General features: G+C 33.4%; 2 protein-coding genes across 3 annotated transcripts in view; both read left to right on the plus strand.

Annotated features, from left to right (window-relative positions):
• LOC108736906 overlaps positions 1–22,324 on the plus strand; it is a 33,371-nt gene extending 11,047 nt beyond the window's left edge. The window contains exons 2-11 of one of the 2 annotated variants that reach the window (XM_018469517.2): positions 9,713–9,798; positions 17,518–17,874; positions 18,210–18,288; positions 18,349–18,437; positions 18,499–18,634; positions 18,925–19,089; positions 19,153–19,305; positions 19,492–19,644; positions 19,940–20,078; positions 21,588–22,324. In XM_018469517.2, the coding sequence (XP_018325019.1) occupies positions 9,713–9,798; positions 17,518–17,874; positions 18,210–18,288; positions 18,349–18,437; positions 18,499–18,634; positions 18,925–19,089; positions 19,153–19,305; positions 19,492–19,644; positions 19,940–20,078; positions 21,588–21,835 (1,605 nt within the window). In that variant the 3' untranslated portion in view covers positions 21,836–22,324. Of the gene's footprint in view, positions 1–9,712; positions 9,799–17,517; positions 17,875–18,209; positions 18,289–18,348; positions 18,438–18,498; positions 18,635–18,924; positions 19,090–19,152; positions 19,306–19,491; positions 19,645–19,939; positions 20,109–21,587 lie in introns of both variants that reach the window. The other variant, XM_018469516.2, reaches the window with a different exon arrangement.
• Positions 22,325–22,534: 210 nt separating this feature from the next.
• LOC112904223 (helix-loop-helix protein 13-like) overlaps positions 22,535–24,238 on the plus strand; it is a 25,557-nt gene continuing 23,853 nt past the window's right edge. The window contains exon 1 of the mRNA XM_025973728.1: positions 22,535–23,144. Coding sequence (XP_025829513.1) covers positions 23,128–23,144 — 17 coding nt within the window. The 5' untranslated portion in view covers positions 22,535–23,127. The remainder of the gene's footprint in view (positions 23,145–24,238) is intronic.

Below are 24,238 nucleotides of genomic sequence, written 5' to 3' on the forward strand. Positions count from 1 at the left end.
CCTGTAACACCTGTAATTTTAGTGGATAAAATGGTCAATTTTTCCGTGCAGTACTGTACGGATTATACGCTCCTCACCGGTTAAAAGTTTGGGCGAGAGTTGTCTCCTTCTTTTTCTAGCCTAGTGCTGTTCTTTTCTATTTTGCGCCGGTCAAGCTGAAGGTCACATCGTTACAAAAAGTAAACGAAGTATACCTTCAAATTATATTTTTTTGCTTCGATTATCTGAGTACAAACAACCGGAACATCTCTATCGATCGAAATCAATTTATAAAATCGATTCATCATAGCCTACTTGCCTATTTATTTTTATCGGTAAGTGTAATGCGTAAGTAGATGAGAAAGAAACTGTTTTATTCAGAAATTATTTATGTAGATCAGACAAATTACCAGTGCGTAACCTAAACACCTAAAAGCGCTCAGGCTCTTATTAAATTCAGTATAAGTTCGTGTTTTACCTCGATTACTTCCAATCAGCGAATAAATTAATGCCTATTAAAACAAAATTATGTTGGGGCGGTTTCTTGGATAGAATACACGTTATTTGCACAGGATTCGTAATCTATTAAAATTTATCGTTTAAAACAGTAGTTTCTTCTAATTATTGAAGCATTTTGGTAACATAAATTAATGGTTTTTTCCACAGAACGAATAACAAACGAAACGGTTTCTTTTATAAAACGTTAGATAATCTTTCATTTATCATTTCTTTTAACTTTTAACTGTTATTATTTATTATTATTATTATTTAATATTTTGTATCATAAATGAAAGTCGCCAAGGATCGTCTACCTGCCTGGCAGTAAACGTTTATTAATAAAACACTCTAATTTATCTAAACGTTTTAATGGTCAGCTAATTGTAGAATATTATACGTATTATGAGAAGAAGTATCTTAATTTTATCTAAGGGAAAATTGACAATAATTAAATTATAATGTAACTGATTATATATGTTCACCGTCAGTTAACCTTTATTCATGTTTTGTTGGTAGGCTCGGTGAGTAATTGCCTCGATAATTAGAATCATCCATAGTTAACCTTTGACATAATACCATGTATCGCTGTACTATTCCTTTAGGCTTCTCGTTCGTTTCATTTTCGTTCAGTTATGTAACATATACGAGGGCGGTTCAATAAGTAAGTAAGTCGATCACTGGACAATACTACAGTGAGTTATTGGACCGCTTCGACAAAACATCGAATGAATTACGTTATGAATTTGCTGCCGCACACCCCGTACTCACTCGATTTGACGCCCTGTGACTTCATCTTGTTCCCTACCATGAAGAAATGACTAGCGAGAAAGAAATTTAACTCAAACGAGGAAGTCATCGCCGAGTCAGGGGCGATTTTGGAGAGTTCGACAAATCTTATTTTTTGGAGGGGTTAAAAAAATGGCAGGGTGGTTGGGAGAAGTGTATCTATCTAAAAGGGGACTATATTGAAAAAAAAAATTAAAAAAAAAAGGTGTCTTCATTTCTAACACGGGTACTTATTGAACCGCCCTCGTATAAAACTAGATTTTACCCGCGGCTTTGCTCGCGTTGATGTCTTAAAAACGTAGAAATATCTCTCGGGAACAGTATTTTTTCTGGATAAAAGGTACCCTATGTTCTTTTTTGTACCCCTGATAATGTATGCATTAAATTTTATGATAGGCTTTACCCGCGGCTTCGTTCGCGTTGACGCCCTAAATACGTGTTAAAAGTCATCGACGACCACATAAAACTAATTTTTCTATCCCACTTATAATTTAAATTTTATAACTTGAATTCTTAAGTATTATGCTTTGGATTTTTATCAGACAAGTCCTTAAAATTGTTGGTTTAGGAAAGAATTTGAATATTTCGAACATTTCCTCCTAGAAAATAAACTTTCAATATCATTTACCAAGTTTTCAAATTGACGTTCTGTACGGTATAGAAAAAGTACCATTTTCAGTTTCATAGATATTTGATATACATTTTAGTTTAAATTTCCAGTATTAATAATTCTTTGCAAATACCAACGACAAACTTAAGTTGGAAGACTGTGCTCCAGTTTCTAACCACAACAAATCATACGCCACATGCTAACCTAATTAAGTCTCCAACCAAGAAATCTACACTTCGTTCTTTTCATTCGCGTAATATAATCAAATAAATTGTTATTTTGCAATACATCTAGTTAATAATAACTATTCTAGACAAATAATAATTTAAATTAATTTTTCAACAGTAGTTAAGACGATATTAAAATGAGTAATTTTAGAAGTTGTCTAGGTATCTTCTACAAAAGTACAACTGTTTTGATGTTGTTGACTTGGGAATTTTATATCGTCCTATTTGGAGGGAAGGTCCCATAACATGACTCCAATGGCGAAATGTTCGTAACGCTAGAACTTGGTTGTTTCTTGACCGATTTCTGAATTTCATTTTTCTAAAAGTATCTACGCGATAAAAAGAAGGTCGTGACGAAGCTGGAATTCAGATTTTTGACTAAATAAAAAGTTATTAGTGAGTAAAGTTTGTCTATGGGAAATCGCATGCCGCGCGCTTTTGCTTATTTATTGAATTTTCTGTTCCAATCAGTTGTCTTTTTATTTCTAGTCAAAAATCGAAAATCGGCTCTCTGGAATTTATGTAATGTTCAGTTGAAAAACCCGTTACAATGATTATGACAGACGTATTTGATTTTATAATACGAAACGTTCTTAATTTATGCAGTTAGGATTAAAAAATCTTCGCTCCAACATATGCTGCGGCAACCCTAGTTATATTGTGACTCCATGTCTTGTAAACATGACAGTTTTGATTAATAAATAATAAATCTGATTGAAAAACGATAAAGAATAGTTTTCCATTTTCGTAAAGGATTGAATACTTTTTCGTAAAAAATTTCAGAACATCCTTTGTAGGCTTTTTAATATTATTTTCATTTAAAAAAATTAACAATTTATTGACCAAGGGCTAATACAATACATGTTTCATGTCATTTGCGATTAAATATTGTTTATTAGTGTAATCCTTACATTACTTAGCTTATATACTTTTTGCCTTTTATGTTCATAGTTNATTTTTGATATAGCAAAATAGATTCTTTCCATTTAATGGTTTTAAATAGAATTTATAAATTTTGCATTGGTTCCCATTGAAAATCAATGGAAAATTTTCCTATGTAAATATTAATGGAATTATTGTAAACGGAAACAATTATTTTTCATTTATGCCAAATGGTTTTGAATGAAATTTACAAATTTTCCATTGATTGCCATTAAAGTTCAATGGAAATTTTTCCTACGGGACAAAAGCGCAACATATCCTCCCGGGTAAGAAGCCCCATTTGATCTTTATTGGCCCTACTTTCTTTCCTTGGCGCGTAATATACTGTTATATTAATTAGTGAAAGGGTAAAATGTTTTGAATTGTTGACACATAAAACTCAAATTTTATCAAGATATTTTATGTTCATTTTGAAGTGTTTCCCAACTCGGACTTTAACTATTGTTTCAATTATTTTTAGTTCAAAGTTTTGCGATAAACCATTATATTTTGGCAGTTTTTGAAACTTGATGCCTACAGTATCTCTTGTTTGTTTTGACAGTATCTACTTATATAATGAGTGTCAATCAATTTCTAATTTTACAAGTATAGAATTTACGAGCGGCTTTATGAAAAAAATTAATTTACACATTTGCATATCAGATAACGCTTTACATGTGTTAACGAATGCTGGTATTAACATGTTTTTTTCTTTCGCAATACACTTTTTAAAACCGCCCACTTTACGAATTTTTATAGCTGTATTAATATGAACGTTGTATTTTTACATGCATTTATTAATAAATAATTCATGATCTTTTCATTACCTGAAATGTTTATAGAAAGAAGGAACGATTTTTCATTTCCCATTTCCAGGTTCGTTTACTATTGCTTGGAGTTTGTTCCTATTCAGTGAATTCATTTAATTATTGTCCATTAGTTTCTTTTGCGGATGTATAACTCAGCCCAAATACGAATAAATTATCCGGTTGTATGATAAATATTACTGTTAGTTCTCGTTTTCAATCTTAGTGTATGATTTCTCTTTTTAAGGAGTAGGTAGGGGAGACCGGGGATAGTTGACTATAGGGGTAGGTAGACTAACTACCGAAAACTCTTCTACAGTGTATGAACTATGTCATCTGATCATAACCATTTCGCGTCCCGCTCAGCGCGACATCGCGGTCGTGCGTTGTTTTCGAACACTGACATGTTTTTCATATTTCAATTGCATAAGTAATATTTTGATATATTGTATTTTTTGATCTGATGCCTACTCGTTTTATGTAAATCATTTTTCTATTAGTCTTAGCATTTAATGAGGGCACATTTATCATATTTCATATCTTACTTTTCAAGTCAACGGCAGTGTTTAGGCTAGCCATGCGATCAAAATTAAAGATGGCGTCTGGGGTTGGTAGACCAATTTTTTTCGGGGCTGGTTGAATAATTATTCAACCAACCCCAATGAAATATGTAGTTGAAAACAACACATAAATTAACTTTTTATTGGACTTTTAAATTGTTACGTGGCCAAATTAAAAGAAAAATTAGAACAGAATCCGAAATTGACGAAAGCAGAATTAACCCTGGACACAGTGGAATATATAAAAGATTGACAAATTTTTACTAATCTAGAAGAGGAAACTTTAGCCAGTTTATTTTTTAACAAAAGGTTCAATTATATTAAATAAATATTTAATTATTTGCTCTTACTGGTACATGAGTCAACTTACCCCGGGCATATGGTCTACCTACCCCGAGCCAGGGGTAGATTGACTAAGATTTAATATTTTGTAAAATGCATTAAATCATCACTATTATACTAAACTAAGAACTAAATATTACATATTTTTATTAGGTTAATAGATTTTCTACATTAAAACACAAAAAATATGAACTATTCAGTAAAAAACTAGTCAACCATCCTCGGTCTCCCCTACAACAAATTTTTATAGATTTTTGTGTCAGTTTCAACAAAATTTGTTTTGATACCATTTACGATATTCAATTGTTTTTAGTTTATTACAATGTAAAATTATGCGTATCAACGTTATTTTTCCATACAAAATACAGTCATTTTGAAATATTCACGAACAAAGCGAATAAGTATATAATCTACTTGTAAATAACGTTTCCTGTTATCAGTTACGGAGGAAGTTGTTAAAAATAAATTCTGAATAATTCTAGCCAATCGACGGACGTATAAGTACCTACTTGTGAATAGATTTTAACCAGAAACTTTAAGTTTGTGATGCAGTAAATTGGGAATAGAGATCAATGAACTAGAAATAGGTATTTAGGTGGATATTTAAAAAAGTTAGAACTATCGACGAAGCAGGTAACTAAATATAAGTTTTTCACGAGTCTATTATCGTTTTTCCCAATGATGAAATGACCCACATATATGTATGTGTATATGCGTATAGATAATCTACAGTGTATCGTTTTAATAATAATAATTATTGTTGTTATGTTCAGTGGTGTTGTCGAGCCGGAACGCTCCGGCACGTCGTTCCGGTACTTCCTTTTTGGACAGGAACGCGTTCCGGAACTAAAGATGATTTCTGATAACGAGAATTGGCTGACGTATTGAAAAAAAATTAAAAAGAATTGCTGATTTTTTTTTCTAATTTTTGACGAATTTTTATATGTATTATTATAAACAAGGGTTTGAACCGAACCCGAACCGGAACAAAAACCGAAACGAACCGGCTTGTTTTTTCTGCTGAACCGGAACTCTAACCGAACCGAAACAAATACGTGAACCGGTTTTTGAACCGGTTCAACGGGAATTAAACTTTATTTATAATAAACATTAGAAGAAAAAAATATAAAATTTTAAAAAAGTAAAGATTTCATACATAAATTTTAATACAAGCGGCCCACGAACCGTACGTTACTCATCCCTGACATAGTTTATTGCCATACCCAAATGGACCTGCGGCTAATTTTCGTTTCCTTTCCTTTTTATGCTATATACAGGCCGATCCTGGCAACGGGCGAAAATTGGGGCAAATCCCCCCCCCCGTCGTCGTCAAATTTGGGACATGAGACCCTACCCAAGATCGGCCCTGTCTATATAATTATATATACGCGTTCCGGTAAAAAAAAAATTAACACAACACCACTGGTTATGTTTTTAAATGTGACATTTGTTGTTCACCAAAAGTGGTTTTTTAACTGCTTAATTAAAAACCTCATTAAAAATTGGATAGGATTGCGGTCTGGACCCTATTCAAATACGATCGGGATAAAATAATTTTGATCGCACTCGTATCAGAAATGTAACATCATAGAAACATTTGGACCCCGTTTGACACCCAGACATAGTTAGTCCGGGGTTGATTAGAAATTTGGCCCTTATCAAATTATCTTATTTGGGTCAAATCAGAAATGTAAAACTTTGAACAATTTGGGTTTAACCAGGCAGCCAGACTTAGTCCGGATAAGGCCATCCTGGGTGGCTGTAAGTTATCTAATATTTCATTACTTATAGGGCAAAATGTAAAAGGGTTCAGGTAGGCTATCGATATCTAGGCCAGATAAGGCTAACGAGGACATACCGTTAAAGTATTAAAGAAGGGTATCAACATCAGGCTGCATCAGTCTTAATAGGGCATGCAGTAAAAATTTTAAACCGTTATAAAAGGTTAAAATCTACATCAGGGTCATATCAGTCTTAATTTTGCTGCTCAGTCTATAGCTAGGACCACATTTAATAAGATGCCTTAATAGAAAATGCCCCGGATGGCGATAGGGTCTGCCCTTACAAATTTCCATTCGGAAAGTTGTGGTTATCTGTTAGTAGACCGTATTTCAAAATTATCAGCTGTTATAATCTGATTGATTCTTCCCAAACTGTTTTAAGACGGGTAGCGATTACTTTTCCTCCAAAGGGTTCCATGCGGCATTCCTATAGAGATGTGCGAAAGAGATAAGGGTTATAAGCTGTTTATGCACTATGGGGTCCACACGAAGCAATCTGGCTAACATCGTTGAGACCCTAGTTGCTCCTTACGAAAATTGTAATTAGGATTTCAAGTTTGATTATTTATTCATCTTCTTAGAACAAGAGAAAGAAATGGAAACTTAATTCATGGTGTTATATTTTTGTTTCATTAAATAGAAGTACTTACTCTTGTTGTACAAAGGGGGAACTGATGAAGTTCGATAGATAAAATAATTCTCGTTTAATTACATTATTATGTAACACTGAAATAATTACGTAATGACCTGTAAAACAAGAGCAATCGTTTGAAAAATTTATATTCAAGGTATTTTTGAAAATGTGAAAGTAAGTTTTGCAGAAACTGGTAATGGAGAAATACGTACATATATAAATAAATCAAAACGCAATATCCTGATTTAATTCTGTATTAATTTGTTGAGCACACTTATCTATCCATATGATATTTACATTTCCACCTAGTTCTGTGGTTGTTTTTGCTTTGCATTGGTATTCCAGAAATAGCCACACTAATTAATGAACTCTATTAATGTATTCATTCATTAATATCTTCCAGTAGACCGTAATTCCAAGAAGAACAGCGGTGTAGAGCAGTATTTTTATAGCAATATGCACCATTTACTGCCTGTGGTGTGCTGATGAGGACTAATAAATCTACTACTATAGTACAATACTACATTTAGAAAAGTTTCTTGATAGGTTTCAGTGCTTTAAAAAGTAATAATCTATTCGTTATGTTGTTATGACAAAATATATATTGTTTATACGAATTTTTATCGTTCTATTTTACGATCATATGAAGTATGTTCTATTTTAAATCGTGTGCATGTAATATCTATTGTATGATACTTTCAGTTTACAGGCAAAAAAAAATGACTCAATATACTGTATCGTACCTACGTGTATTTTTGTGCAATTGAACAACGTAACTTAATTGCGTAATGTTATAATAGCCAAGATAAATAGGTAAATACACATTTTGCGCGTGTACTTTGTTTAATAAAACTAATTTTGTGGTAAATAAAGTACGTATAATTAATGTAGCGAAATCAGTCATAAAATTAATGTAGACATGTACCTACATCAAAGTAAAGTATTAAAAACGTACATTAGTGTTTTAAAGCGTAAAATATTTCTAATACGTACAAGTATTACTGTTGGTAATTTATATTCTTATTTGCGAAAATTAACTGTTTAAAGTTACAATACAACTGCTATAATTGGGACCATTGAAGTTGGCAAAACTCAAATTCTGTATGTCTGCATCTCTTTCTGTTACACAATAACTGGTGTAATGTTATTTCTTTTTCTTTATTAGTATCCGCTGCAATTCCTACTTGGCATCTCTTTTCTATGTTTACTATATGCGTTATAACGTCTGTCGTGAGTAAAAGTAGTTGTTTTATTGTGGACTATGCCAATTTTGAATGTCCCAACTATAGATATAATTTGTAGTGGATGTTATTTCATAAGGGGATGAAATTATAATCAAATTTGGAATACTTTTACATAATTCTGCATACTATATAGGAATATTCAAAAGCGATAAAATACTTTTATTAGATTTAGGTACAGTTAGAAATTTGCTGAAGAAAATTAACTCCTGATGTAAAAGCTACATAATATAATTCACGTTTTTGGTACATAATTTGCTCTTACACTGATCGCGTTGCTTTGGGATGATAACGTGAACGACCATCGTTTTAAGAGACTTTTGTTATGAGTTCCATTACGAAAAGTTATGTACTTGTAATTGCGACAATATTTGAATAATTGAAATTTGATTATGATCAACATTTTAGAATTTACCATAGTAGGTAGTAATGGTTCCCAGAGTTTAAATTTAATCAGTTTTTACTTCACATCTATATTAAATGTGATATGTTTCGCAGTCTTTCAATCGACTAAGCTTGAAAAATAATTTGACTTGAAAAGTAGTGTCTCTGAATAAATGAATTACGTACTTCTTTCTATCTTGAGACAATCTTTGCATTTCTTTAAAACTAGAATAACTTATATCTCTAATTGTTTGCCAACAGTAATCCAATCTGCTTCTCTTAACTCCTGTTTCTGCTTCTAATATATCTTTAACTAGCCCTTCATGACATGTTTAAGATAGTGGCGTATTTTTTATAGTCTTCTGTTCTCCTACTTTTTCTAATAACTCCTTAATTCTAACGTGATCCAAATTTATGTTGAAAGATACATAAGTACGTTATCTACAAGGTCGTATTAAATACGCACGTACGTCATAAAACTAGATAAGTAAAATCCATGTTTTGAAAATATTCTTTTGGTTTTTCAATAAAAGGTTGCTAGTTTTTAATATAGAGCTAGGTTGGTAATTAAAAGAAGTGTCTATTGACAATGTTTATTTACACAATAGGAAGTACAATTTGTTTCACAAGATTAAATTGTCTCCCTGACACGTTTGACACTGTTGAAATTGTGTCTAAATCGGTCCACATCTGAAGCAATCATTCCATTTTTACCGTGCTCATCATCAATTTTAATGCAAGAGAATTTTACATTTTTAAATATGTTTTCGTCTGTAAATTTATTTAGTTGGTGACTTATTAATAAATAATCAAAACAAACAATAATTGTTAAGTATTTACTGTTTGATCACTGTTATATTCTACGATACTTGCATAATTAATTTGCTTGTTTTTTTAGGCTAATACATTTTTAATTAAATTAATAAAAATTATTTTGTTGCAGAATCAAAGTGGATTTGAAGACTTACGAAAATATGTTAAACAAGGCAGCGATTTCTGCAAAGAGCTTTCTACAATTCTTCAAGAAAGGTGAGTTAATAATGTACTTTTATTAAAAATATTCATTGCTAACACGAGTGCCTTAATCAAGGATTTTACTTTTACAATGGGTCTTGTGTTGTGGACAGAATTACTATGATAAACCCTTTTTTTGGATATATTTGAGATTTTTGCTCATACTTGACAAGTGTATTTTTCATTTGACACCACACAAGAAACAAGTGGTCCATTCTCACCAATAATTTATTGTGGACTTTTTGCCAATTTTGATCGACCCAACTATATCCCGTTTCTCTTTAATTGTTGGCAATATAGAATAGTTGATACTATTTTCTATTTTATTTTTACGTCTCTAAAATCTTAATTCTTCTCTAAGCCTCTCATGCAAATGGATGAATGATAACACTTTCGGTCATTCTACTACAATTTATTAATTAATTAAAGATTCTGAATTCGTCGCTGTGAGACAGAACGTAGGACATTGGGCTGCATTTGTTTCTACACTATGAAAGGCATGGTGTCTTCTGATGAAGAACTAAAAGTCTACGAAGACAAACTATGATCTACAAAATTATGTCATAGCGCATGGGGGACACCATTTAAAAATCATGTGCCTTGCATGATGCGGAAATGAAAACAGTGCAATGCTCGAATTTTCACAGCTCTATATCTACATCAGATTTGTCTTATTTTACAAGTTTTATTATAACCAAAATTAATGTGAAAACGATAATTTACGAGGTATTTGAAAGCAAAGTGATTTCTTTGACTTTTCGTAATGGAAAATTTTTGTCACATCAAAATTAAGACCATGCCGCCGGAAAATATTCCAGTTAGCTTTTCTTAGATGATCACGTATAAAGTAGTTGGGCTAATGTTACAGATTATTGAACGATTGCGTGGGGAAGTATACTATTTTCGTTTTTATTATGTACAAATAATTTCAATGTGTGCTATTAACATTAATTGTAGGATCAGTTCACAGGGAGCATATCATTGATGTAAACGCAATTTATCAATAAAATCTTACAGTGCATTAGACACTTAAGCACCTTTTAGTTGTTTGTCGTCTTCACAATTTTGCGATTAGTTATTTTATATAAAACGTCATTGTATATTTTATCGTTTTCTTCCCTTTTAAAATAACAATTAGAGCACGGTTTTTAAATTTATATTTATAAATATTGTTATTTACTACTTTTGTATTATATCTAATACAAAAAGTCTGTATTTTATAGTGTATAGGAACTAATATTTAAACTCTTTCCAGTCTAGTTCGTGTAAATAGAGAGTTTTGTTGAATGTAGAGCAATTTCGTGTCCGATTTATAGTAATTAAAATACCATTCGGTACAATGCCATTGTATAATCAAACCATCTCAACTTTTTATAAGAAATTTGCGGTGCTGCTATTTGCAGATTTATACAATAAATAATTGTGAAGTGCCGAATGATTTCGTAATGCGAATCAGTTGATAGATTCAGCTGAAGGATGATGGCACCTTTGTGCCACTATCTAAAGATCTCATTACACAATTAAATATATAATATCCCAATTGGTTATGTATAGGAATTTGAAACGGATAGGATTTCGAAATCATTTTAAAATTGACAAGAAAAGTTTATGAAAAAGATTAGATCAGGAACGAAGCCAATTGTTTCTAAGGCGTACTTTATAACTTTAAAATTTTAAAAAAGTATCCTTTTCTTGTTGACCACTTCTTCCCCTCTTAAATATAATAGTTGAAAAAATAGAACTAAATTAGGAGCTGTAAAGCTTTAACTTTTTTGGGAAACTCCACCGACGTTTCGCCTCCCCGTACGGAGTTTTTTTAATAGTTATATCGCATCATTTCGATTTAATGGTACAGTTAAGAAAATCTACCTTGAAAAAACTCATATGCGAAGTTGAAACATCGGTTAAGTTTTCCCATAAATATTTAACTTTTACCAGGACCGTCTTAGACCATGCCGGTGCCCTTGGGCACACAAGAATTTGGGCCCTTTTAGATAGTAAAGTAAACTGAATGATACAAAAAATATACTTTATCGGTGTTCGCCGAATTAATTGCGAATATTTTAGGGGGTGTTATCACCAAGCAAGACTTCTTGAAGCAAAAACTTTCACTACTGAAACAATTCTTCTAAGTACATTTTTCCAATAATTGACTTTGACTGCGTTATACTGAGACAACTCACTGTAAACTCGTCCAGTAGATTTGGTTCTTACGACATAATTCATCAATAATTGCCTGTGCTATAAACTGTTCTCATGCTCCATTAATAAGTTACTATAGGGTTGTTCGGAAAGTCATTTCGTTTTTTTTGTGGAAATGAAAGACAGTTTTCGTATAATAAACAAATACTTTATTAAATTATATATTGACCGTTCTGGTCCAACACCTTTTGTCATCTTTCTGGTAGTAGCATAATTCCACGCTCATAAAATTTTTGGTCTTTGCTGGCAAAAAACTGATCGAGGAGGTTTTTGACCTCCTCATTTGAGGTGAAGGTTTTACCGTCTAAAAAATTTTGGAGTGACCGGAACAAATAATAATCCGATGGTGCCAGGTCTGGAGAATATGGTGGGTGTAGCATTGTATCCCATTCAAGCTGTAAAAGCTTTTGGCGAGTGACCAAACTTGTGTGAGGTCTCGCGTTGTCTTGGTGAAACACTACACCTTTCCTGTTGATTAGTTCTGACCTTTTCTGTTGAAGTGCATCATTCAGTTTGTCCAGCTGATGACAGTAGACTTCCGAATTAATCGTTGTGTTATCCGGTAAAAGCTCAAAAAAAACGATTCCTTTAAAATCCCACCAAACAGACAGCATCACCTTTTTTTGGTGAATATCGGCTTTGGAAATGGTTTGAGCCGGTTCATCTTTTTTGCTCCATGACCTCTTGCGTTTGACGTTGTTGTATACAACCCATTTTTCGTCCCCAGTGATGATGCGCTTCAAAAACGGATCATTTTCGTGACGTTTGAGAAGCGAATCGCAGACGTCAATGCGGCGACACAGATTTCTCTCTGTGAGAACATGGGGAACCCATACATCGAGCTTCGAGGATAATCCCAGGCCTTTCAAGTGGTCATAAACTGTTGAATTTGATAAATTTAACCTCAATCCGATCTCACGTGTTGTTATTCGCCGGTTCACATCAACTAATGCCTTTATCGCGTCTTTATCAGCTTCAACCGGCCTTCCCGAACGTGGTGCATCTTCGACATCAAAATTGCCGGATCGAAATTTAGCGAACCAGTTCTGGCACTGGCGTACTGTCAACACACCTTCTCCATACACATCAGTCAATTTCTTTCTGGCTTGAACAGCATTTTTACCCTTTCTGTAGTAAAACAGTAAGATATGTCGAAAATGCTGCTTATCGCTCTCCATATTTAAAAGGGCACCAACCAGAAACTACTGCGTAGAATTAATTGGAATTTTTCACACACAAGCCTTGCTATATGAGCTCTCAAAGCATATAAAAATTATACGGATTAAATGTGAAGTTGGGTGCAAAAGAATACAATTAAATCCTCTGTCGGGAAAAAACGAAATGGCTTTCCGAACAACCCTATAATATGCTTCCAGTCTTTATATCCCTTTGGAGAACTCAAATTATGTCCAGTACCAACACTCGTAGTTAATATACGACAGAAATAACAGTACATAGATTTCTTCAGCAGTGAATAAAGGAGTTTTTTTCTTTCTATAGAGACCCCATTCGTTAATTTACGGGTGAAAATATTTTTAGTCAAGTTTCTAATTTTTGTTTTACCACTTAAATCTGGAAAACTTGTAGAGGACTTGGAGAAGTTACAATTTTTATTTTGAAAAAACTCTAGCCTAAATCGAATCCAAATATTGCGTTATTCTGTTAAAATTTCATCACAGTACGTACCAGGATCAGGATAGATGATGTATTGTAATTAATTAGAGTGCATTCTGCATTCGGAAAGAATAGAGTACCTAATGTAAGCAAATAATATCGGCCTTCTGGGGCCCTGGGCACGTGCCCCGTGTGCCCTTATGGTAAAGACGGTATTGACTTTTACAACCCTTAATGCAGCTCCGTTTTTTTCAGTATCCTTCTCTAAAGAAAATAAATCGTAACCCAACGCCCTTAATCATCTTAAATAACTAATAGAAAATATCTCTCTTGATTTTTATTAGTACTTAATAGTTTTGTCAGCGTGTTGTAATTAATTGACCTTAATAGAAATCGTTTGCATGATAGTTGTAAATAGTCCAATTGATTTGGATTCAATTTTAATTGTAAGGCTTACTTTAGAAAGTTTGTTATAATAGACAACATACTATGGAAGATTAGTTTAAAAGGACGAGTTCATATCCTGGTGTAGTTGTAATTGTAATAGGAAATTGTGGATTATAAATACATTCAAATACGTATAATTAGAAAAAAGAAACGTTGAGAGTAGTTAGGCGCTTTAATTGTTAAATCTTAATTAATATAATGGTAAAGTGCGGTTGTAATTACACAGGTAGTTATTAAAAAAAAAAAGGATTATATGAAGCACGTATTTAACTGTAAAAATTTGTAACAATTTCTTAAGGAATCGTCACTTTGTTTATCTCTCTGTCGGTGCGTTAAAACAAGTAAACTACGAAAAATTGATTGTTTAATTAGTTCCATATTTTAATTATTCTGATGGTTCCTTGTTTGTACCCGTAGCGTATAAATTTAAATAATTCGATACCTAAGAAGTTAAAATTGCCTTTTCTGTTTTCAATTAGGTACATGTTAGGTACAGACCTTAATAAGGTCAAAATTATATGTATGTAATTGCCAATTTTTGTATTATCGAACATAATAGCGTTTTATTGCAACATCTCTGTTGTAACAATAGAAAATAGCAGGTGCGTTATGCTTGTTTGAAGTAACTGTTAGGACCCCATCAAAGATTAGAGTCTATTTTAAATGTTCCCAATTTTCTAGCTGTTTTGTTACAGGCTTGGACCATACGTATATGTAATTGATATTTAATTTTCTTGTGATAAACTTCTTAAAAAAGTTGAATGAATGTCTTAAATAATAGCGATGTCGTAATGTTATTGTTGTAAATTAATTGGAATAGGTTTTTACATTTATGCGCCTATGGAACTCAATTAGTTATTAGAAAGTTTGAATACTAAACTACGACGAGACGTAATTTTGTGATATCGGCAATCAATAATAAAAACTGTTTCGAACTTTATCGGTTTTATTATGTGTATTTGTATAGACTAGTATATTGTGTGCAGTCAATATTTGACTAATGTATTTTCTTAACATAAGAAAAGAAAAATGTATTGCATAGGCCGAGTATTGAACCGTATTTTTGAGTTTGTTTCAAAAATATTAAATTAATAACACTTTCCCTACAGTTATTAACAGCTAAAATTTCATTTAATGTATGTATACAAAACTGACTCGATCCTGCCCTATCCTCTGTTTTATATCCCTAGTATTCTTTCCGTCCTGACTCTTCCTAGATACCTAAAATCAGCCACTTCTTCTAATTTTTTGTCTCTTATCTTTATATTCGCTCTTTCCTTACTTTTTCTTCCCTTGCATACCAGTATTTTCGTTTTACTTTTATTTATTTTCATACAATACTGTATTGTCAATACCGCTTCCATTTCATTTAAAGCGATCTCTAACTCCTCTTTGCTAGATGCTAATACTTCTATATCATTTGCAAATCTAATCATTCAATCTTTTGCCCCTCTATAACTATCCCTACAGTTGTCTTAATGTAAAAATTATCGATGTATAGAAAACCTTAACTAGAATTGTACAGAGAAGGATGGAAAAACTGGCGGAAGAACTATTAGGGGAAGATCAATTTGGGTTTAGAAGAAGTGGAGGAGTGCGGGAGGCCATTCTAGCTTTATAATAGAGAAAACGATAAAGAAAGGAAAGAGCGCGTAATAATTAAATTAGATACCAAACGATGGTTGCATTTTTTTGTATACGTACAAAATTGGTATAGGTATAGTAAGTCATTTTCAACCAGCACTCAAGGTTTTTCCTTTTAATTACACCTTTAAAAATGTAATATTGAAGAAGTATCAGTTGAAAAGAGAAAGTAAAAAAAATGTAGCGCTCATTTCTATTGCAATTAAAACAGACTTTTAAGGTGAACAAAGCTGTGTGAACAATTTACTTTCTTCAATTACAAACACCAGACCTTTCTTCACTCGACATTTCTTTCTATGTACCTCTGCAAAAAGATCGCACGCAAGTTTTCGATTAAGAGAACAGGGTCGAAGCAGTTAAACAATTTTCTTCTTGTTGAATTCTTCTTCACGGTTTGACTGCATTTACTAGTAAGTTTCCTCAATTAGCGTTTGAGGTAAAATACATCGAATTGTACAATTCTTGTAAGAAAATGGGAGGTTGCTATTCAATCGAAATCATCATCATATGTTCGGTAGTCCTAAGACTGATTCGACAAGCATCTCCACTCTTTCCTATCCTGAGCTAATCTTCGCATTTCCCCAAAACTAAAACATCCCACATCTTGAACTATTTGCGAACAGTAGTCTAATCCAGAGCCGGGCAAACTCGGATCTTTTGCATCCCGAGTGATCCTCAAGGTTAACCATGTAGCTCCTCATTGATCTTGCGAGTGCGAGTGAGATGATTCTTTCCTTTTCTTATCTCTTCCATTTCGTAGATGAGTCCCCTCTTCCATAGCCAAACCCAATAGTTTTGCGAACGTAGTAACGAAAATTTTCGTAGCTATTTTTTAAGTTGCGAGAGTGGCTTCGCTCGTCTACGGGATGAAGGGGCTTGATATGGGAGTGGAAGGGAGAAGAAAAAGACAAAACAAAATTATTCATTACTGCTTACCCTCTCGTACTCATTGAAGGGTATGCAGTGACTCAAACTAACCTCATGTAGCGGCTCCTGCGAAGTTAAAGTTTGCCCGGCTCTGGTCTAATCTAGGTTTACCTCTACTGCTCTTTATTCCTGTTTCTACTTCTAATACCATATGTCTCTGACTAAACCTTCATGTCTGAGAAAGTGCCCTACTAACCTATCTCGCCTATTTCTTATCTCTCTTCTCTTACTCTTTCTAATACCTCTTCATTTCTAACATTCTCTATCCACGGTATCCTCATCATTCGCTCATCATAACACCGCATTTCGAAAACTTCTAACCTTTTCTTTTCCGCCGCGCCTACTGTCCATGTTTCGCACCCGTGCAGCGCCGTGTTCCAAACATACACCTTAAACAACCTTTCTCGAATTTCTAAATTAACCGTTCGCGAGCATAGAAATGACTTCCTTTTATTGAAGGCAACTCGACCCTCGCTATCCTCTGTTCTATATCGCTGCTACTCCTTCCGTCCTGACTTATCTGACTTCCTATACTGATACCTAAAATCGAAATGAGGATCATTTTCTGTCAAAGAAAAATTGTTTCCGTAAGCGAGGGTGTAGTTTGTTTAGGTATACGGTGTTCTAATAAAATTAATATGTCGTTCACATTATATGGGGCTGTCATTATCCAATGTCTACTCTATATGCCTAAAGACAAGTTTAATCGTTGTTTTCTGCATTAATTTACCGCACGGCATGATCCAGAGGATTAAACCATTGCTTAGCATTGCTATAATTCCTAAAAGCAGACCAGCGTAGTCCCGAGGGACTGCCCGCCTTCTGGCATCCATAGGTGGAAAGAATAAAACACCCAAAAGTTCCTTAGCATTAATTCAAATGATTTTTCTTTATTTTCAGGTCAGATGCAGAATTGCAGTATAGCAAAGCCCTTGCTAAATTAAGTGCCAAGTTGTCGCGTGCCTGCCGGGACAATGTCGGAGCCATAAACGAAGCTTGGAGAGCAGTGGCGTACGAGCTCGAAGCACGAGCCGAAGCCCACAGGGTATTGGGTGGGGCCTTGGCTGAAGATGCGGCGAGGCCTCTACGAAACCTTACCGAGACCCAACACAAGAGCCGGAAGCAAGCGGAAGGGGTGGTGGATAAAGCCGCGCGTGCGTTGTCGGACTGGCGTGGAGCAGAAGCTAAGGGCAAAAAACACAGTCACGCGTGCGCGAGAGATAATGAGAAACTGCAGGATCAGTTACTAGACGTCAGGTAATTTTTATATCATATCGAAAGACAGCAAAAACAGAGAAAGGAAGTTACGAGAAATTTTTTGTTAGTCTTTTAATATACAGCTTTTCATGCGATTGTTCCTTTGACAATCCTTGCATTCCCGAATAGTAATAGTATCATCTGCCCCTTTTTACTCCTGTTTTCGCTTGTAATAATATGCACTTACTTATCTCACCATCCATGCCTTAGAAGGCATCCTACCATTCGCGAGCACAAATGTTATATAATTTTATTAAAAAGGTCACTCGACCTTGCGCTATTTTCTGTTTTCTGTCTTTACCCCCTTTTCAAAGAATATATTTCTGTTTCTCTAGATTATCCAGAACTAGCAGTCTAATACAACTGACACATATGCACAACCAAAAATCGGCTTCAGAAAAGGAGACTGCAAAGGTATTCATTGTTTTTTTTTTTGCTATGTGATTTTTATATTTTTGATTTCATTTGTAACAGTTGGAAGGAAAAAAGCGAAAGGCTGAGGATGCAGTGAAGAAGGCGGACATCGAATACTACACTTTGTGTGTAAGGGCAGAAAGGGCGAGGTACAGAACATTCAATTAAATGTTGCTTCTAGTTTAAATCTTTTTTGATTTTTTTTTAAAGACTGGAATGGGAATCGGCCGTTTTAAAGGGTTCCAACACCTTTCAGACACTAGAAGACGAACGACTCAATAATTTAAAAACCATTTTAACTGCTTATTTGCACCACAGTAGCGAACTTGGTCCCAGACTTATTGAGGTAAATATGATACAAATAATTATCCCTTATAATCTTCATCATTATCATTATAAGTCCGAAGTGTGGACGTGAACCAATCTAAGATTTTCTTCTGCTCCTCTTTACTTCTGTTTCTGCTTATAATAATGTGTCTCTAATTAACAGTTCATGACTCAGAAGGTATCTTAAAATTCTGTCTCTCCTTGTTATTGACTTCCATACTTCCATTGCTCTTTCTGTTCTCCTAATCATTTCAATATCTCCAATATTTCACTACTCTTACCTAACTATTTTTTGATCAATCTTTTTAGGCGACAGAAAGATTGAAAAGTCCTGTAAGTCAGTCGGATCCCACAAAGGATTTAGTATTGTTCGTCAATTTAAGAAATTCATCACAACAGTTGTCTGAACAGTTATTACCTGACTTTTACTGCGAACATATCACGTTGGCAATGAATAGAGAGAGGCGAAAACAGGTAAAAGACAATTTAATAGTACGAAAATTTTACTCAGTTATTATTTTATCTTTTGTGTTCTAGGCTCTTATTAAACTTTTGCATCTTATCAGGCAAGATATAGAAAGGGAAAGGAAGTCAAAGAACGGGTTGGAAAACTTGTCTAAAGCCATGAAGCAAACGCCCAATTTTGGTGCCGAAGACTCGCAACAAAACGTTTCCGAGAAGCTGTATCATGTAAGTTCACAGTTTTTAAGATTTATGTCGAACTGAATCTAAAATCTGTTACCACCAATAGATTCTACATACTTTTGTTTTACATATCTGTCATCCCTTAGAACATTCACAATAATATATCTGAAATCTGTTATCACCACTAGATTCTATGCACTTTTTTAAATACCTTTCATCATTTTTGTCTAGATGAAATCCATGTTGACCTATTTGGAGGGAGCGAGATACAAAGTACAGAGCGCCCTTTTCGAATTGGACAATCGACCAAAAGCTGGACATCCTCTAGCTCCACATATCACAATAACTAGGGACAAGTCTGGACTTCAACACAGTGTCCTCAAGGTAAGAATTTAGGTATTATTTTGAGTGATTTTCTTGTCGGATGTATGGGTTTGTGGTGATTTTTATGAGATCCAATCAATATCATTCTGAACCCTTGTTGTAGGATTCATTAGTTTTGTCTATTATCCTCTTGTTCGGATTTGATGATCATGGTCAAAGGGAGAACCACGATCGTCAAGTCCAAATATCAAACCGATATCAGAAAAAGATGACTGAAAAATTTTTAAAGTTTCTTTATATATCCTTTTCTTTAAAATTGTTGTTCCTTAAAGTTAATTGTGTGTTTTCCTTGAAGGTACCTCAGTGGCTACGCGAAGAATGGACTGAGACGGAGAGGAGCCCTGTAAGTGAAAAATCAGAAAAATCAGAGTATTACAGCGATGGTGAGTTACTTGAGCCAGAGCCGGACTGGACCGATCGAGGTGCTGCTGATGGTAACTCCAATCAGCCAGATTCGGACTTCGGTTAGCTTTTTGTGTTTTATTATGACTTCTTTTAATTTCTCACTTTCTTTTTGTTATTTTTCCGAAAACAGTTTTATGTTATATAAAAATNTTAATTACGTTTTTATTAAATCCCACTGAATTAAAACGGTTAAATTTTATAAAAATGTGTATAAAAAAGAATATGGGTTAAAATAAATTTGATTATATACAGCTATACAATTTATCGAAGATTTGAAGTAGCTACTTCTGGTTTATTGTAGATAAGTACCTATATGTGTGGCTTCAAACTATTTCCAAATAATTGGTCCAATCGGAAGCTTAAGTTCGTTATAACCAGTGGGACAATAATTTTTTACTCAAAAACATTAGTTAAAACCGATCGTTTATTGTGGCATTCATTGTTTAAATGAAAAGTAATTTCGTTCATTAAATTTCATCTGTTACAACCAAACATTCGTTATAATCCGTGTTCGTTATAACCAAGCTGGATTGTGTATGAATTCTCGTCTTCGCGTTCACAATTCCTGTGTGAAGATTTGCTTGAATTGAAGATAGAGCGTATTAATATTATTATAAAACGAAAGGAAACTTTTTGTTATTGTATTTCCTGTGTTGATAGCACTTTCGTTTGTGCCTGCTTACAACAATTAACCATGGATTTTTACTATCTACTCTAATACAGTTGCAGGTTCTTGACATTTCTTTTGTTTGTTTTGTTACCTACCTTCTTGTATTTCTGATAGTGTCGGCTTATTTTACTTCCGATTACAATAATAATAATTGCTCGAATCGCATTTTTGCTGATCAGCATAAGATAATACTGGATCAAAAAGTTGAACGTAAAAAATTCCGTTCTCACCGTCACTTTATAGTAACCGAGTTACTTTTCGAAGTGACAAAACTCGCAAGTCACGGTGATGGTACCGCTCATTACTTTCGGTTACGTCCGATTTCGTTGACTTCTTTTTGGTAATTTATAATGGTGGTTTATTTTTGACTTTTATTTGTTAATAGTCATTATTGAATCTGTTATAAACTTTGAAAAACCTTTTTACCTAATTTTGTTACCTAACACATTAAGTAAGTGTACCTACATAACTGTCAAAAACAAAGTGTAACTCCTATCGAAAGTACGATGGTTTTCCCTGATTTTAGGGACCCCGTAGGAAACAATTCCATTCTATTTCCATTAAAAAAATGCCATTCAATTACCACTGATAATAATTAATGGTAATAAATGGAGAATTACCATTAGAATTCTAGTTCCATTCCCGAACTCAATGGGATTTCCATTGCGTTCCATTGGAACTTCCATTCCTGAACCCAATGGTTCCTAGTGTCAATTCTTTCGTTTTAATCAAGATGAAATATGAGGATTTTCGACGAAAAAAATTAATTAATTATTATTCCATATTATGTCTTGTTTATTATTTTTACAACTTGCTTTGACAATAACATTAACTTCAGCATGTTTTCTCCATTTTTTAATTTAATTAGACGAATTCTCTTCGCAAACGAGCAGTACTGATGGCAATTGTGACGAAGGGGCTCCACTAAACCCGATCGCTACCTGTCGAGCCCTCTATGCATACACTCCGAATCTCCCCGACGAGCTCACCCTTCATCCCGGCGACATCCTGTCCGTCTATAGGAAACAGGACGACGGCTGGTGGTTGGGAGAATGCGACGGGAACGTCGGGATTTTCCCCGCAACATACGTCGAAAACGTCGTGGCAACCACCTGAGAGCCACATACATATGTACCAATCCCATTTCTCATAAATTCAAAACTTGAGAGTTTTAAAGAAATCAAAAGGTACATACGTTACACCCTCGGCTTCCTGTAAATATCGTGTACAATTATTTCGATGATTTTTTATTTTTAAAATGCATAAAATAAATATCATTAAGCTTTTCACATACTTACATCTATTTCAACTCGTAATCGTTTTAAATGTAATAACAAATAATTGAGTCCAAAAAAGAAAACAGTAAATTGTAACAACTAATTCTAATTTATTATTTATTTCTTACACTTTAGATTGTTATTTGGATCAATACCTTTTGTAATTCTTTTCAGATACAACTGCTGTTTTTAATTTTTTAAATTTGCTATCACTTTAATAATTCGTATATAAATTTGGTACTTTTCAAGTCAATATGCAGACCCTACCGTAAATGTTATATATTTTATTATTAGATTAAGGTCATTCTTTTTGTAATGTTATTATTGTATTGTAAAAAGATGTGAAAATACATTGTTAATTTAATAAAACAAAATACTTTGATTTTAAAAGAATCAAAATAAACCCTCTCTACCTGTAAAAGTGCCCCAGGGGTCAATTATTGGTTGATATTCAACCAGGGTCCCACTTTTTAGTAAGTAAGGGATTTTCCCGAAAACTCAGAGTGAATAATTTTCCAGTGATTGTACATGAGGAAAATATTCATGCTCTAGTCTGACCTATTAACCCAGACTATAGAAGCATTTTTTTTCAGATTTTTCGCGTCAAAATTTCCTGGAAGTGCATTCTGGCCCTGTGACTAATCGTCCTGCACTCTTAATGTCCTTTATCCTGTTCTAAATAAAGAGTAGATTCTCTTCAGTTATGTTTCTTTTTGTTACTAATCGGGAAAAGTGACATTATTACTCAAGAAAAGTTGAAGACTATTATACAAACAATTTTCCGTCTCATATGCAAAGGGCAGTTACCCTAACAGTTCATTAAATTAAGGGTTTCTGTTTTTTTCAACAGTTATTCGGTTTTGGTGTAAAATGTGCTCTAAGGGTCCACATAATATTTTTCTAATGAGTGTTTAAAGTTACTCTACGCAGTGTTTTTACCTAGTGATATGTGAAATGGGACATTAGGACCTCAGCAATAATTTAGTTGGAAAAGGATAATGTAATTGATATCCTGTACCTTAACGAGCTTGTGTGCAACTTCATAAGCAGTAATGTTCCGATGTTTGCCTATACGTGAACCCAAAGCTTGGAAAATTTCTGTTCGACGAGGAGCAGTGGCGGAGTCCAGTGATGATTTTACAACATGGGTGAGTAAATTTAAAGAAAATTTATACAAAATGTAAAGGTTTATTGACTACCATGAGGATCGAATGCGTACCGGAAAGCTTTTTATTATATATTTCATACAGTTTCCACTGAAAGTTATTCAAGAAAAAAAGCGAAAACAATATTTGAACTTATGACTTTAAAAATTCCATTACATTAGCTGATTAATGATTATATTTTTCTAAATCACGCATGAGAGCTTAATTAGCAATACATTGGAAAAAAAAATTAAAACAATTAAAAAGGGACAAAAATTTGAAGAAAACTGAAGAGCTATTAACTAAAATTTAATTTTATTGGGCTTGGTCATCGCAACTTAAGTATTAATATTATATGAAATACATAAAAATACTACTGTTTTATAATCACAGCGGATATTGCAGTAATTACTGTTAAGAAAGACTTTTATATTCATTTACTTGGTTTTGAAAATATTTTTTTGTTTTGATTGAAATGCTTTAATACGCAACGATTTACAAACAATACAAATGCATAATTTCCAGGGGTGAAATTTTTTTTGGTCCAGATTTTATTGTAAATAAGACGCTGTCTATGTATTTAAATTTAAGTTTTATTTCTTGTTTGTCGAATAAATGTTATCTGACTGAAATTAACTCCTTGCCTAATGCCCTTGTGTATCGGTCTGATCAAGCAAATATGCGATAGTGTATATTTGTGTCTATGTGTTGCTCGAGCAAACGAAGCAAACACAACACTTTTTTATAGCTAAATGATTCACCTTTAAACTGATGGTATAATTTTTACAAGCTTTTACAAATTAACCGATGAAATTTGAACATAAGACATCTTATTCAATTAATTCTATGCTATAGAGATAAATTTGTAAAACCTGTTGATATAATAGTAAGGGCAATCTGATTAAATTTTTATGTCTCACATCGGTTTTGTAATATTTTACATGTTTTAAGAAATTTTAGCAGCTACATCTTTATAAATATTAAAGTAATTACTGCAGATGTGCAAAATGGCTTTTTAAAAGGATTTGAATGCACAATGCAAATACTTTTTTGATTTGTCATTTCAAATGTAAAATACAAAATAGATTTCCTTTTTG

Source organism: Agrilus planipennis, unplaced genomic scaffold (genome assembly GCF_000699045.2).
Source record: "Agrilus planipennis isolate EAB-ADULT unplaced genomic scaffold, Apla_2.0 scaffold55, whole genome shotgun sequence".
NCBI classification, from domain to species: Eukaryota; Metazoa; Arthropoda; class Insecta; order Coleoptera; family Buprestidae; genus Agrilus; species Agrilus planipennis.